Below are 16028 nucleotides of genomic sequence, written 5' to 3'. Positions count from 1 at the left end.
TCCCTAATATTTGATGTTGGTAATATATTCAGGTAATATGTGCAATAGAAATACATGGGTATGCTCCCCCAAAAATTTTTTGCCTGTTTATTATGTATTCGGTCTGACCAGACTATCGAGGTTGAGCAACCCTCCCCACCCCCCCACACACACCTGTACTCAATCAGTGTCCACCATCAAGTGGATATAGGAGGAGTCCCCTGTAGTGCATTTGCACATCCTTCCCAGCAAGGAGTATTATCTCCAAGGGTTAGAAAGGCTGGATTCATCTCTTTTTCATGGATAGTGTAGGACCCACTGATAATGGGGTACTTTGACGCAGTAGTGGGCTTGAGCACGATATGGCCATATGGTGGGACCAAACCCCCCATTTTTATTTATGGATTGTCTTCAGATTTGGTAGTTATTTCTTTTGCATTTGCGCGCTATTCTTTTTTAATATAATATGTGCAATGACATTACAGCCAATGGAGTTTACAGCAGTGTTAATTTTGTCAACGAAAACGTTTTGTCACCACTTTCGTACCCGGCATTTTTCAACTGACAAAAACGAGACACAAAGTATAGCACATTTTCGTCAAATGACGACAACTATGATGAAAATCAAATCAGTTTTCGTTAACGAACAAAAACGAGAATGTGAGGCAGGGACGTTTACCCAAGGGGTTTTCACGGAGCTCCGCCTGTGTGGCGTCTGGCGTAGCGTGCCCCGTGACGTCCGACGCGAGGAGTGGACTACTACAAGAGAGTCGACTCGAGACCAGTCACCTGACCTCACCAGAGTACTGCAGCACTACAGCCAGACTCGTCACACGGCACTGGCACCCGGCCACCACCACATCCAGAGCAGAGCACCCACTGTGAGTTAACAGCCAGGCCAGCTATTACTGCCTCCCTGAGTTCCCTCAGACCACTCATCAGTCACCACTGGCATCCGATTCCGCCATCCATCCAGGACTGTGTGCGTGCATATAGGCCGCTGAGGCCTGCCCGGCCCATCCTGTTCAACAACTTCAGTTCAGAGTCAGACCAGAGACCACCCTTAAACCTGAGACCCCCCATCCAGCACTCTGAGCAGCACTGTGTGCACTCACTGCACTGACTGCAGGCAGCAGCATTACAGGCCTCCTCTCTGACCTGACCATGACCATTTAGATGACTAAAATTAGTTTTAGTCGACTAAAATGTACTGGAGTTTTAGTCGACTAAAATGTAAGCAGTTTTAGTCGACTAAAATGTACTGGAGTTTTAGTCGACTAAATACGACTAAAACTAAAATACTTGCAGAAGACTAAAATTGGACTAAAACTAAAATGCCATTTTAGTCCTAAGACTAAAACTAAATTGAAATTTGCTGCCAAAATTAACACTGCAGCACAGTGGTTTAACAGGACAGGTTACACTTAGAACAGGCCTCACCATGGTCAACCAAAGAAGTTGAGTGCACGTCCTCATCGTCATATCCAGAGGTTGTCTTTAGGAAATAGACATATTGAGTGCCGCCAGCATTGCTGCAGAGGGGGAAGAGGTGGGGGGTGGGGGGGGTCAGCCTGTCAGTGCTCAGACCATACGCCACACACTGTATCAAATTGGTCTGCATGGCTGTCATCCCAGAAGGAAGCTTCTTCCAAAGATGATGCACAAGAAAGCCCACACACAGTTTGCTGAAGACAAGCAGACTAAGGACATGGATTACTGGAACTATGTCCTGTGGTCTGATGAGAGGAAGATAGAGTTATTTGGTTCAGATGGTGTCAAGAGTGTGTGGCGTCAACCAGGTAAAGAATATAGATACAAGTGTGTCTTGCCTACAGTCAAGCATGAAGGTGGGAGTGTCATATTCTGGGGCTGCATGAGTGCTGCCAGGACTGGGGAGCTACAGTTCATTGAGGGAACCATGATTGCCAACATGTACTGTGGCATACTTAAGTAGAGCATGATCCCCCTTCCTTATGAGACTGGGCCGCAGGCCAGTATTCCAACACGATAAACGACCCCAAACACACCTCCAAAGCGACCACTGCCTTGCTAAAAAAGCTGAGAGAGTAAAAAGGTGATGGACTGGCCAAGCATGTCTCCAGACCTAAACCCTATTGAGCATCTGTGGGGCATCCTCAAAACAGAAGGTGGAGGAGCGCAAGGTCTCTAAAATCCACCAGCTTGGTAATAACATCATGGAGGAGTGGAAGAGGACTCCAGTGGCAACCTGTGAAGCTCTGATGAACTCCATGCCCAAGAGGTTTAAGGCAGTGCTGGAAGATTATGGTGGCCACACAAAATATTGACACTTTGGGCCCAATTTGGACATTTTCACTTAGAGGTGTACTCACTTTTCTTGCCAGCGATTTAGAAATTAATGGCTGTGTGTTGAGTTATTTTGAGGGGACAGCAAATTGACACTATTATACAAGCTGTACATTCACTACTTTACATTGTAGCAAGGTGTAAATTTCTGCAGTTTGTCACATTAAATGATATAAAATATTTACAAAAATGTGAGTGCTATACTCACTTTTGTGAGATACTGAATATAGAGAGAGAAAGTGCATCGCTATTTTTCTTTAGACTATTTACTGCTGCAGGCATCATTCTACTATAACTGCTAAACTTCCAGCGACATGTGGGTAGTACAGTGGTTATTCTACCAGAAACATGTTTGAAAAAAATGTACATACATTTTAGGTTTGAATTTCAGGTTTGGCTGCCCAGATGCGAATCTGAAAAGGTTATGAGATATGGTGGCTGCATCAGTTTTCAAAACTAGAGCTAGTAAGCTGAAACATACTGCGTTTTTTTTCTTGGGTTTAACCACTTCAACACCAGACTTTTTTGCCCCCTTCCTGCCAAGGCCATTTTTCAGTGCTGTCATTTTGGATGACAATTCTTAGTAATGCAAGATCGAGGTGGTATTTAAAGTGATTGATGCTGATGGTCTGATTGTCTATCTCATTACTTGAGGCCCTAAAATGCCTTTTTTTTTTTTTTAAAGTAAACCGAGGCATGTGACTTTGCTATGTTTTCGAAAATAAAGACATTAAATACAATGGTTTTGTTTTTGCACAAAGTGATTTCTAAAGTTAACACACACACACACACACACACACACCACAGGCACACTTACAATTAACCCCCCCCCCCCAAAAAAAAAAAAAGAAAACACATGCTGATACTCCCCTGACTATGGAGTTACCGCTGCTTTTTTTTTTTTTTTTTTTTTTTTTTTAATGCAGCCTAACCACAAAGAGGGCCCAAAATACAAGGACCACCTTCAGACTTTCCAGGGGTGTAAACTACAAACCTAAATTTCCTGATTATATATAACTTTTTAGATGCTCTGGAGCAGGAGGGCAATAGAAACATTCTTGTATGTCCTCCCAGAACAAGAAAGATCCCACCTGGCCATTTATATATAGTGACTAGGCGGAGGTTATTAGTTAATGGCTTGCATAAAGGCCAAGTCAACCTTTTGCAACAATACATGTTTAGGATGTAACGTGGTGCAAACGCCTTCCACTCAACCCTCACATTACCTCCTGTGACAGTGGGCAGTTTTTCTCCCCCACAGACACGGTCACATTTAAAAATATTACAGCTATGTGGAGTTCTGCCAGCACAGCGGCACCAGTTATTCATTTACTGGGTTCTGTAAATGAATAAACTACGAGTCCTGTCTTCCACCGTCTGAATGGACTAAAAGTGCGATAATCAACGCAGTAGTAGCCTAGAGAATCTTCCTCAAACCCACCACTTGACAGACTTTACCAAGGTACGGGCAGAGAGCTAAAGGAAGAGTTCACAGGAGCCTGACATTGCACCACTGAGCAGGGGCGCAATACTTAAAGGCTAGGTTCAACTTTATTAAAGAGTCCATTCACATCAGCAGCTACACTAGAAAACCACTTGTGTGCTTTTTTTTTTTTTTTTTTAGGTTTTATAGAGAGATAGATTTGGACACCTGTCAGTTTTTATAGCTGTGTTCCCTCTCTATTTGTTCTACTACAGTAATCACTAAAAGTGAAAGAAAAGCCCAAATTTTAGGTTGTAACTAGAACAGGAAGAGGGGAAGTTTTCTAATGGGACACCGACTCTGCTAACAACTAGGGATTCCCTAACATTGGAGAGATTTCCAGTTCCAGTTTTGGACATGGGTGGGGAAGTGAAGGGAAATCTCCTCAAGATGGCAGGAATAATAGGGATAGGGGTTATAATCCTCCCTACTGTATGTGAAATAAAAAATAAAAACGGAATTTTTGTAAAATCTTACCTGTAAAATTCCTTTCTCTGAGTCCTCCGACAGTCGCCGCCCTCTTCATATTCGTCACAATGGGGGTTATTAGTTATTAGACTTTGCTCCGAAGGAGTAGCTAGGCAACAGAATATGTCAATATAAAAGTTTTAACACATCTCACCCCCAGGGGGTGGTCCCCTCAGTCAATACCCTCCCACTTCCTGTATCCATACTCCAGTTTCAGTGGAATAGCAGTAGAGAGTACAAACAACCCCAAAAGAGGGGCGGGGGCGGCGACTGTCGGAGGACTCAGAGAAAGGAATTTTACAGGTAAGATTTTACAAAAATTCCGTTTTCTCTTACTTCCTCCGACAGTCGCCGCCCTCTTCATATTCGTCACAATGGGGACGTCCCAAAGCAGTGCAAACATGAGGGGTGGGAAACGCAGCCGCGCCCAAGGCAACGCCGTCTCCACAGCAGAGAAAGGAACCTTACCAAAGGAAGGAAACCAGCTGGGCAACAGAAGAAAAAAACTTGCTCAACAGAAGCAAAAAAATCCCAGGAAAACAAATAACCCAGGGATAACAACATGTATCCCAAACAGCCAAGAAGCCCATACAAGAGGCTCTAAGGAACTGCCGCACTAAGAACCTTGCGGCCAAAGGAAGCATCTGCCGATGCCTGAACATCCACTCTGTAGAATTTCGTGAAGGTGTGAACGGACGACCAAGTCGCCGCCTTACACACCTGGGCCACAGAAGCCCCATGACGACAGGCCCAAGACGTACTCAAGAGATCTTGTAGAGTGCGCCTTCACAGGCACAGGGGGAACTTTCCCCTTCAAAGTATAGGCCTGTTCCACAGTCTGTCTGATCCATTTGGCAATGGTAGAGGCCGACGCAGCCAAGCCCTTCCGAGGTCCCTCAGGAAGGACAAACAAGGAATCCGACTTGCGGAAAGAATCAGTCGATTTCAGGTAAACCCTAATCGCCCGAACAACATCCAAGGAATGCAGCTCCACCTCCTTCGGATGTTTGGGCTTCGCGCAGAGCGAAGGCAGGACAATGTCCTCATTGATGTGAAAATCCGAAACGCTCTTCGGAAGAAAAGAAGAAGGGTTGGGTCGCAAGACCACCTTATCCAGATGAAGGACCAAGTACGGAGACTTGCAGGACAAAGCCGCCAGCTCCGAAACCCTACGAGCCGAAGTTATCGCCACCAAAAAAGCGACTTTTTTTGGACAACATGGACAACGAGATCTTCCTGATCTGTTCAAAAGGAGCGTGTTGTAACACGGACAGCACAAGGTCCAAGTCCCAAGGAGGCAAGGGTGCCCTCCTAGGAGGGACCAGATGTCGCACCCCTTGAACAAAGGTACTAACCAAATAGTTAGACGCTATAGGACGTTGAAAGAGAACGGCCAGCGCAGACACCTGACCCTTGACCGTAGCCAACGCCATACGCTGGTCGACACCCGTCTGAAGGAAGGACAACACCCTAGACACAGTATGTGCGAGGTGAAAACCCCCTGGACTCACACCAGGCAAAATAGGCCTTCCAAGTACGGTGATAGACCTTCCCCGAGGAAGACTTCCTCGCGTTAATCAAAGTGTGAATGACCTCCGGAGAGAGACCCCTATCCTTCAGGACCTCGGTTTCAACAGCCAGGCCGTCAAAGCCAGCGACTGTAAAGCAGGATGGAATATCGGCCCTTGAGACAAGAGATCTTCTCGAAGAGGCAGACGCCAAGGAGTGTCGACCACCAGGTTCACGAGATCCGCGTACCAGGACCGGAAAGGCCAGTCCGGTGCCACAAGAATCACCGCGTGTGGTTCCGAGTTCAACCTGCGAAGGAACCTGGGCAGCAATTGAATCGGCGGGAATGCATACAGCAGCCGATACTGGTGCCACGGGGCCACCAACGCGTCGGACGCATCTGCCCGAGGATCGCGCGTCCTTGCCACGAACCTTTTTACCTTGTTGTTCAGACGAGACGCGAACAGGTCCACTTCCGGAAGACCCCACTTCGCGCACAACATCTGGAAGACAGCCGGGTGGAGAGACCATTCCCCCTGATCCAGGGTCTGGCGGCTCAAATAATCCGCCTGCCAGTTCTCCACCCCCGGAATGTGTACCGCCGATATCGCCGGGACATGAGTCTCGGCCCAAGAAAGAATGTCGGCCACTTCCCGAGCCGCTCGGGCACTCCTGGTGCCCCCTCGGTGATTGACGTAAGCCACCGCCGTGGCATTGTCCGTCTGCACCCGAACCGGACAGCCGCGCAGACTGTCCGTCCAACGGTGAAGGCAGAGAGTTATCGCACGCAACTCCAGAATGTTGATCGGAAGGGAGGATTCCTCCTCCGACCAAGTCCCCTGGGCGGACAGAACGCCCAGAACACCACCCCAGCCCGACAGGCTGGCATCCGTGGTGATCACCGTCCATGAAAGAGGACGAAAAGACTTTCCCCCCCCCCCCCCCCGACACCACCGGGGACTGGAGCCACCACAGAAGATCCCTTCTGGTGCGACGGCTCAACGAAATCTGGACATCCAGAGACTGCGGACGCCCGTCCCACTTGGACAGAATCTCCGCTTGGAGACCCCTCGTGTGAAACTGGGCAAAGGGAATCGCCTCGAAAGCCGAGACCATCAGACCCAGACACCGCATGCACTTTCGCAGGGATGAGCACGGAACGTCCCTGAGGGACTGGACTTCTCCCTGAAGAACCTTGATTTTGTCGTCCGGTAGGAAGACCTTCGCTTGGACCGAGTCCAGGATCATTCCCAAATAGGGAAGACGAACCTCCGGGCACAGTGTCGATTTTGGATAATTTATCGTCCAACCAAACTCCTGCAGAGTCTGCACCGTGACGGACAGATCCTTCTCCAGACCCTGGCTGGTCGCAGATCGAACCAGAATGTCGTCCAGATACCCCAGGACAGAGATGCCCTGGGCCCTTAACAAGGCCAGCAGTGGCGCAAGCACCTTGGTGAAAACCCGCGGAGCCGAAGCGAGGCCAAAAGGCAACGCCACGAATTGGTAGTGATCCTCCGCAATGGCGAATCGAAGGTACCTCTGGTGACCCTTGAAAATGGGGATGTGAAGGTACGCATCCTTCAGATCGATGGAGGCCATGAATTCCCCCGGAACCAGGGCAGCCACCACCGACCGCAGAGATTCCATGCGGGACTTGCGAACCCGCACAAAGCGGTTTAGAGCCTTCAAGTCCAGAATTGGATGAACCTTGCCCTCCTTCCTGGGTACAGTGAACAGATTTGAATAGAACCCCCGAAATCTGTCCCGATGAGGCACCGGGACCACCACTCCCTGAGCTCTCAGGTCCCGCACCGCCAGGTGCAGATCCCGCAAACGCTCCGGAGACAGTTGAAGATTTGAGGGAAAAAATCTGCTCTCCGGCCGAGAGAGAAACTCGATCTTGTAACCAGATCGAACGATTTCCTGAACCCACCTGTCCCGAACACGGGCCAGCCAAGGTTGTAGAAAACCGAGCAAGCGACCCCCCACCCCAGAACCGGGTGAGGGCGCCCCTTCAGGCCGCACTGTTTTGGGCAGCGGATCCGGATTGGCCGGACTTCTGCTTACCTGTCCACGGCTTCTTTTGAGAGCCCTGACCTTTGAACGGTTTGCCCTTAAAGTGCGGCCGAAAGGACCCCTGAGAGGGCCGAAAGGAAGCATGCTTCTTACCAGGAGCCGACTTAGCCTTCTGGGATTGGGGTAAGAGCGTGCTCTTACCCCCAGTGATCCCCTTAATCAGAGTATCCAAGGATTCGCCAAACAGACGAGAACCGTCATAAGGGAGATTGGCTAAAGTCTTGCGAGAAGATTGGTCCACCGACCAACACTTCAACCAAACCAAACGGCGAGACAACACCGCCACACCGTGTACACGTGCGGCCAACGGGACCATATCCAAGTCCGCATCGCACAAATACATGACACCCTGATGGATTTGATCCACCATGTCCAATGTCGCCTGCGGGGCTGAGTCAGCCACCAAAACGCGCCTAAGCACCTGCGTCCAACTCGCAACCGCCATAAGGGAAGCAAACAGAGCTTTTAGCATAGAACCCATAATAGAATAGGTATGACGGGCAAGAGACTCCAGCCTCTTGTCTGTGGCATCCCGGAATACCGGGGTATCCTCAGCAGGAATCGCTTCAGAACCGCGATCGCGTGATCCACAGGAGGTGGTACACACCAACGCTCGTCAGTAGCGGGCGTGAAGGGATAACGCAGTTTAAACCTACTGGGTACCGCAAAAGGTTTGCGAATATTACGCCATTGTTCCTTAACGGTGCTCTGAAAATCATCAGTGCAGGGAAAAACCTGCAATGTTTTGCGCCTTCTCTTTGTCCCATAAGCTGCCAAAGCAGCCGGCGGACACGGTTCATCTTGCAAGCGCAGCGTTTGTTTGATGGAAGCAACCAAGTCATCCATGAGTGCAAGCTCTTCAGACGAGCCAGGGGGAGAATTATCCACCCCTTCAACCTCAGCCTCCACAAGATCCAGGGAGGAACGGGACCCCGACAAGGAGACCCCGGCCATATCAGCCCCCGCACCATCACCCTCTGAACCAGAGGAAATTGAAACTCTGGACCTTTTTGTGGATTGAGCAGCCACCAACATTTGCACCTGGGCAGCAAGATTAGCCACAATCACAGCCAAATCCCCCCCTGGGGGAGAAACAGCAGTCCCCTGGCTACCCACCAATGTGGCAGGAAATTTGCCCTCCTGAGAATCCATTGCCCCACAAAACTTATGCTGACAAGAAAGGGTTAACTGCCCCCTTAACAAGCGCGGCGAGCGCAGCCCACCGCCACACACACAAGCCTAATGAGACCCCCACAGGGAGAGCACAGAAAACAGGCAATGGATACAGGCAGATAGAAAACTTAAAAACCTGAGGGGACCCCTGTAGTAGCTGCTGCTGCGATCGGTGCACATCAGGAAAGAGGAAGTGATGCAATCAGGGCGCTCTTGTAAAGCCTATTAGAGGCTACAAGAAAATGGCCGCCCGCATTGAAAACATGCGGCCGGGGCGATGCAGGCAAAAATGGCGGCGCTTGGCGCCGAAAACGCCGCTCCCCCGCTCTGCGATGTAACACATCACCCATGTAAAAATCAACATGGCAGGTCGCCGCAGCGACAGCTGTACAGTGCCCCCAACATGACCAAAGGCATGCCCCACAGCACACAGCGCTTCACACAGTAACAGGCAGACACACAGTGCCACACAGCCCCCCCTCCTGCAGCCCACAGCGTGCAGGCAGAATGACAGGGAGCCAAATAGTGTGAATAGAGGCAGGTTACACAGTCCCAGACTGACACCCTCCCTGACAGACAGGTCCCCACATAAGTACACTTACCTTCTAATGACGCGGGGGACCCGCACAGGCGAACAAACCGCAGCACATGAGGCAGGGAGAGTCACATCCAGGACGCACGAAACTGGGGTTAAGAAACCACACAGCGTCCAGTGAGGTAGCCACCTCACCAAGCATCCCTGCACCGAACAGGGATGGGTCGTTCACTGTGCCAGGAGCGATACCTGGCTGAACGCTCAATGGCAGGCCGGGAAAACCACTGACCCACAACCTGCGACCAGGGGGATCAGCCCGAGTCCCAGCCCGCACGAATCCTCTTCATCAGAAGAACTAAACGCTGACAAAATGAACAGCTAAGCAAACAGAGAAAAAACTCAAACAAAATCAAAAAAAGAATAGAGATAAGGCTGAGACAAATGCCCCAGCATAGAGACATCCAGCTACTCCTGACAAGCTAGACATTGAAACTGGAGTATGGATACAGGAAGTGGGAGGGTATTGACTGAGGGGACCACCCCCTGGGGGTGGGATGTGTTAAAACTTTTATATTGACATATTCTGTTGCCTAGCTACTCCTTCAGAGCAAAGTCTAATAACCCCCATTGTGACGAATATGAAGAGGGCGGCGACTGTCGGAGGACGTAAGAGAAAAAAAGGTTTTGCATTTAGATATACTTTAATCCATTCTTCACTGGTCAAAGCAATTAAAGCTTCCAAGCAACTCTGAGGTTAGCATCTCAAAGCTTTTTGGCACATCTTAACTACCCTTCAAAAGCATTTAGGAGTGCTGCATCTTTTTTTTTTGTGTTTTTCTTTCCCCACAGACATTTTTGTCCTTTATTTTCACTTAGTATACCTGCGAATAACACTCACAGGTCCCTGGTTGGGTACACAAAATTCTCAGTTAGACACTTTCACCTAATCAGACTGCAGAGAGGAGCATTCTTCCAAGGAAACCTGTATTTAGAGAAACAAAGGGTTGCCATCAATGCCTTTTTTTTTTCCTTCTTGAACAAAAAAGGAAGAAGATAGCGAGGCTGGGTTTACACTTATGCAAATTGGATGCAGGTTTTCCTGCATCCAATTGGCATGACTGGAGAGAGTGTGACCGGCTCTCAATGGAGCCAGTTCACACCTCCGGGGTGGCCGCTGTACGCATTTGGAAGGGGTCCTGTGAATCTTTAGCTCCGAATCAGGTGCCAATTTAGGCAGACATTTGGACCCGATTTGCATGGGATTCAGCCCCCTGCTGTAAGTGCAGCATGTGTGATCCCAGCATTTGTTGTATGGCTGTTGTGCATAGCAAATGGCCTTAATCATTTCTTTGGCACCAGCTTTAAATAAGCATGCAACTCAGTTTCTACTTCACTTTGGCCTCAACTCAGGATACTTTAACCAGTTCAGTTCTTCAAGAAGCACTGAAACTATAAGAACAAGCAGAGGCAACCTTGCTAGTGACAGCAAAGAAACTAGTCATTTCATAAAGAGGTCAGCAGTGAAAGACAACATATATACCGTATATACTCGAGTATAAGCCGACCCGAGTATAAGCCGAGGCCCCTACTTTTACCACAAAAAGATGGGAAAAATCATTGACTCGAGTATAAGACTAGGGTGAGAATGCAGGGCGGCGGGCATGGTGCAGGAGAATGCAGGGTGGCGGGCATGGTGCAGGAGAATGCAGGGTGACTGGCATGGTGCAGGAGAATGCAGGGTGACTGGCATGGTGCAAGAGGATCCGGGGTTGTGGGCATACTACAGGAGATGCAGTGCTGTGGGCATGGTACAGGTGGACCATGCCCGCAGCACTGCATCCCTTGTAGAGTGCCCGCAGCCCTGCATAATGGCAGGTAGTGCAGCCGTTTCACTTACCTGTTCCAGAGGCGCCTTCATTTTAAAAATGGCGCCGCCCGGCGCCAAAACGTCATTGCGCACGCGCCGCCGCTCGCATACTTTCGGCTATTCCCGGCCTCTCCCGAGCGGCAGCGGCGCGGTGACATGTATGCGCCAGGCGGCGCCATTTTTAAAGCTTAAGCCCGTCGGAGCGGCCAGGGACTTTTTTTTTTCTTGACTCAAGTATAAGCCGAGGGGGACGTTTTCAGCACAAAAAAAATGTGCTGAAAAACTCGGCTTATACTCGAGTATATACGGTAAATCTATATATAGGCCTTCCGTTACTGTATAGAATATTGCACTTAAAATTACCTTGTGAATTTTGTAGATTATATCAGGCTGGGTGATGCTTAAAATATCATTATTTCCTTTTAAGGGTTTTCTATGGTCTGCAAATTCTTGCCCCCTGAATGAATCTTCTGAGAGAGATTGCTGTTGGATCATGGTGCCCATCCCACCGTCAAGCACCAGGATTCTTTCGCGGAAAACAGATTCCAGTTCCTCATGGAGACTGCTCTGTAGAACAGCTACAATAATGAAAATGATATACTGATCAATTTTGCAATGAGAAATAAAACAAAAGTTAAAGTTAATTAAATTACTATACCAAAAAAAAAAAAAAAATGCATTACTTTTTTTTTTTATATTTTCATTAGAAAGCTGTGTAGCTCTAAGCTTCACCTTTCCTCTATGAGCATGTGTTATAGTAGTGGGTGGAACAGAAGTTGAAAGCTGTACTAAACTGGTTTAACACACTAGTGGAAGTCTGCACAACCTAGGGTGACAATTATGCATGAGCAGAGGCTAAAAAGTTGACCTGGCAGGATCAACTGGGGAGAACTAAATAGAAAAAAGCCTGCAGAGATGCAAATGAAGTGAGAATTAAATCGACCAGAAAAACTTTTGGAAATATTACACATTTTAAAATGAGAATTTCTTGATGGTCAGGGGCGCATGTGTGTGGCAGAGGAAGATGGCTGCGTAACCTATCCACTCCACCTGGGCACTAGTCGAGTGGTCATGTTTACCCCACACCCTACATACCAGGCTATCCACCTGCCGAAAAAAACAGCTTCATCTCTGCACCGGCTAGGCATGCAGCGACAACCCAAGGGTAATGCACCATAGCGCTCTGCACCTAAAACCCCCTCCACTCATCCAGCCAAGATGGTGCTAGACACCCCCACAGATGAGTAAATCAGGCCTCACAGCCAACTGGTACTCAATGGACAGCAGCAACGCCTGCCTATGCTCTGCACAGCCTTGAGATGCCTACCAGTGCAAGGACCCCATAGACTGCTTTTCTGGAGAAATTCAGGGCCATTATGGGAAAAAAAAAAAAAAAATGGGGACAGCTTCCTACAAGTTATCAGTGGAGCTTCTCTGAGAGTGGGGGAAAGTGTCAGAATTGGCCTGGATCCGAAGTGGTTAAATCCCACCCTCTTGCTGCCACACACCAGTTACATGTGTTGCAAGAGGTTAAATTGTTATCTTACTCCCCTTGCTAGTGAAATCTCAGCCATATGTTATCCTTATCGACAAGCAATGGAACAAAGGTAAAGAATGCTATTTGCAAAGCTGATTTTTTTTTTTTGGGGGGGGGGGGCTTAAAATTAGAATTTCGGTTTGACAAAAAAAAAAAAAAAAAAAAAAAACCACATAAAAACGCAGTTAAAAATCGATGCCTTCCAAAACATTCAATACAGAACTAATCAAATTAAGATTCATACAGTGCCTTTTAGTTGAGAACACATTATGTCATCCTAAACATATTTCTCGACTGGTAAAATTACAGCAAAAGCAAGAGCATATAAATTGATTTTATGAACCAAACACTTGTGCAGATAATAACAGCACATATATTTAAAGAAATGCGCAACAGAAATATAAAGAAAAATCACACAAAGTATGCAAGAGAACGCTGTAAAGACACAACCAGATTACCCGTATCGCCAGATTGATTAACGATCGGCGGCATTGCGAACAGTCAGCTTGCACCCGCAGTTTGTCCAAAACTGCAATAGTTGTGTAATAACTCAACGAAGAAACGTAGAATACCTATCACGGTTACACCGTGACTGCGTTCCCAGCGTGCTTAATCGTCCTGAGCATGCTCAATACATTAAGCCAATGGCAAACGAAAGAAAGATGGGTGGAGTTAACCTTCCAAGGCCATATAATTTGGCGGGGCGGGCTATAGATTAGTTATAAAAGCGAGTTGGAGGGAAAAAAATCAATACACACACGAGCGGATATGTAGTCTTGCTCCCAGGTTTATTATAAAAGCTTGTTGATACCAGCCAATTTATCACAATTCAAATGTAACACACAATGAATGTTTTGATATAATGCTGTGCAGTTCGTCCAGCTGTACAATGATTCTTACATCACCTGTTTTTTTTGTTTTATTTTCCTACTTTTTCTGATATGTGTATGTATTACCATGTATGTAAGTATTTTTTTTTTCTTTTTTTTAATCTTGCTTCCTTTATGTGATTTAATGCCAGTCTCCCTGTGCTTTTATTTTTCAAACAGACTAGGCATGGAAGTTTATCCATCCCAGCGTGGTCTGTTTTCTTCATTGCATTCTACTTGGTAGCACACACAGTCTAACTGTAATCCAATGGTCAGGTTTTTGCTGACATACTCCTATGCAGTATCCACTCCCACCTCTATGCCCCTAACCTGAGTACACACTTTTTTCATGGCTCAACCAGCAAGGTAAATGGAAAAAAAAAATCGACACAAGTGAGGTGGATGCAGAAATCTTCCCCATTTTACTATTCTATTATGACAGCAGGGGCTCTTCTGCTATCAGAATACGTTGATCAGCGCTGCACACCACTGACTGATCAAGGTTTTCCAGCAGGACTATTCAACAGAAACCAATCTAATGGTCAGCCTCTATCCAACTGGGCAGACCGTACACAGATCGAAATTCAGCTTGTTCAGTTTCATTCTGTGTGTATCCAGGTTTAACATCCCTGGCAGTCTGATTATGTCCAGATTTCTGTGCTAAAAGTGGTACATTGTTGTGCATGGAAATCTGTCGTTTTACATTTTAAAACCCACCTTCCCCTGTGATCCCCTGCCGTCCTCCCGCTATATGCTCGGCACCTGTCTTCGGGTTCCCTTCCCTGCGTGTGTTGCGACGCAGGGGGGTGGAACCGGCAGCAATTTAAAAAATGTAAATACACTAAATTACATGATACTAAGTTGTGATCCTAACGGATTACATTGTATCATGCCATCGCTCAATTCTTCAAGTGACTCAGTTTCGCTGTCGCTATTTTCCTGGAAAAGCACAGGCAGGTCACTGGAAAAGTCACTAGGTGCAATCCTATGGTCAAATGGCATGATACAGTGTGATCCGTTAGGTTCACAGCTTTGTATCATGTCATGTAGTGTATTTACACTTTTGAATTTGCCGCCGGTTCCACCCCCCTGCTTCGCAACGCTCGCAGGGAAGGGAACCGGAAGGCAAGTGCCAGCAATTGGCCATGCACAGAGCGGGGAGAGAGTGTGAGGACGGCGGGGGATCGCAGGGAAAGTGAGTAACATTCTGGGATAATCCCGAGTGTGGCTCGGGATTACTGCTTTTGGTACTGAAAGTTAACCCCGAGTCACACTCGGGAATACCGCCAGGGAGGTTAAAGGAGAATAAAATAGAAAAAAAGGTGCATCCAAATTAGAAATTAGTAGCCAGCATAAATCACCACATGATATCAGAAACAATATATAAAATGCAGAGCTTGATAAAACATTAGATATTAAATAAAGTCCATATGTTGTGTAGAACAGTGGCCTCAACCCTGGCCTACAGGGCCCACTAACAGGCCAGATTTGCAAGATAACTGAAATACATCCCAGGTGATATCATTTGCTGCTCAGTGATTGCAGTACTCTAGTCTGCATCTCCCCAAGGTAATACTTAAAATCTGGCCTGTTAGTGGGCCCTGAGGACCGGAGTTGAGGACCACTGGTGTAGAACACCGAGAAAGCACAGTTGTTCACAGTGGCGGCCCGTGCATAGGGGGCGCCAGGGCGCCGCCCCCCTTAAAAAAAGAGAAAAAAAAGACAAAAAAGAACAATAAAGTTCTGAAAAAAAAAAAAATCGGTTCGCCGGCCTAGGTGGTGGCTAAAGGGGGGGTGGGGTTTACGACCCAGAAAGGCGCAGATTGGCTGCCTTCTGGGGGCGTAACCTGGGTGCAGGAAAGAGCGCTTGGCCACCCCCACCTTCGTGATATCCTGGCTGTGATTGGTCCAGTCTCCAGCCTGGACCAATCATCATCCAGGACATCCGATCCCTAACGTCACAATGGGGGCGGTGCCGGTGCGTGCGTCAGTCACTCACCGTCACTCGGAGGACGAGGGAGAAGCCGCTCACCTTCCCGCCGCCGCAGAGAGGACGAAATGGATCGAGGAGGGAAGAACCCGCCGCCGCCGCCAGGTAAGTGCATTAAATTGAAGGGAGCACGCACGCTGGTCTCTGCATTGATTGGGGGACAATGCTGTGGGCACTCTGCAATCATTGGGGTACAATGCTGTGGGCACTCTGC

At 48.0% G+C, this 16028-nt stretch overlaps 1 protein-coding gene across 1 annotated transcript in view; it reads right to left on the bottom strand.

Moving 5' to 3' along the window:
- The window catches only part of MTR (5-methyltetrahydrofolate-homocysteine methyltransferase), a 1642758-nt gene extending 1629257 nt beyond the window's left edge, over positions 1 to 13501 (bottom strand). The window contains exons 1-2 of the mRNA XM_082249226.1: positions 13414 to 13501; positions 11782 to 11996 (exon numbers count right to left, since the gene is read on the bottom strand). Of these exons, the coding sequence (XP_082105352.1) occupies positions 11782 to 11996; positions 13414 to 13447 (249 nt within the window). The 5' untranslated portion in view covers positions 13448 to 13501. The remainder of the gene's footprint in view (positions 1 to 11781; positions 11997 to 13413) is intronic.
- Positions 13502 to 16028: the final 2527 nt, after the last annotated feature.

The sequence above is a fragment of the Pelophylax lessonae genome (assembly GCF_965119305.1).
Source record: "Pelophylax lessonae genome assembly, chromosome: 3".
NCBI classification, from domain to species: domain Eukaryota; kingdom Metazoa; phylum Chordata; class Amphibia; order Anura; family Ranidae; genus Pelophylax; species Pelophylax lessonae.
Note: the sequence above shows the minus strand (reverse complement) of the source record. Positions and strands in the feature narration are given on the sequence as shown.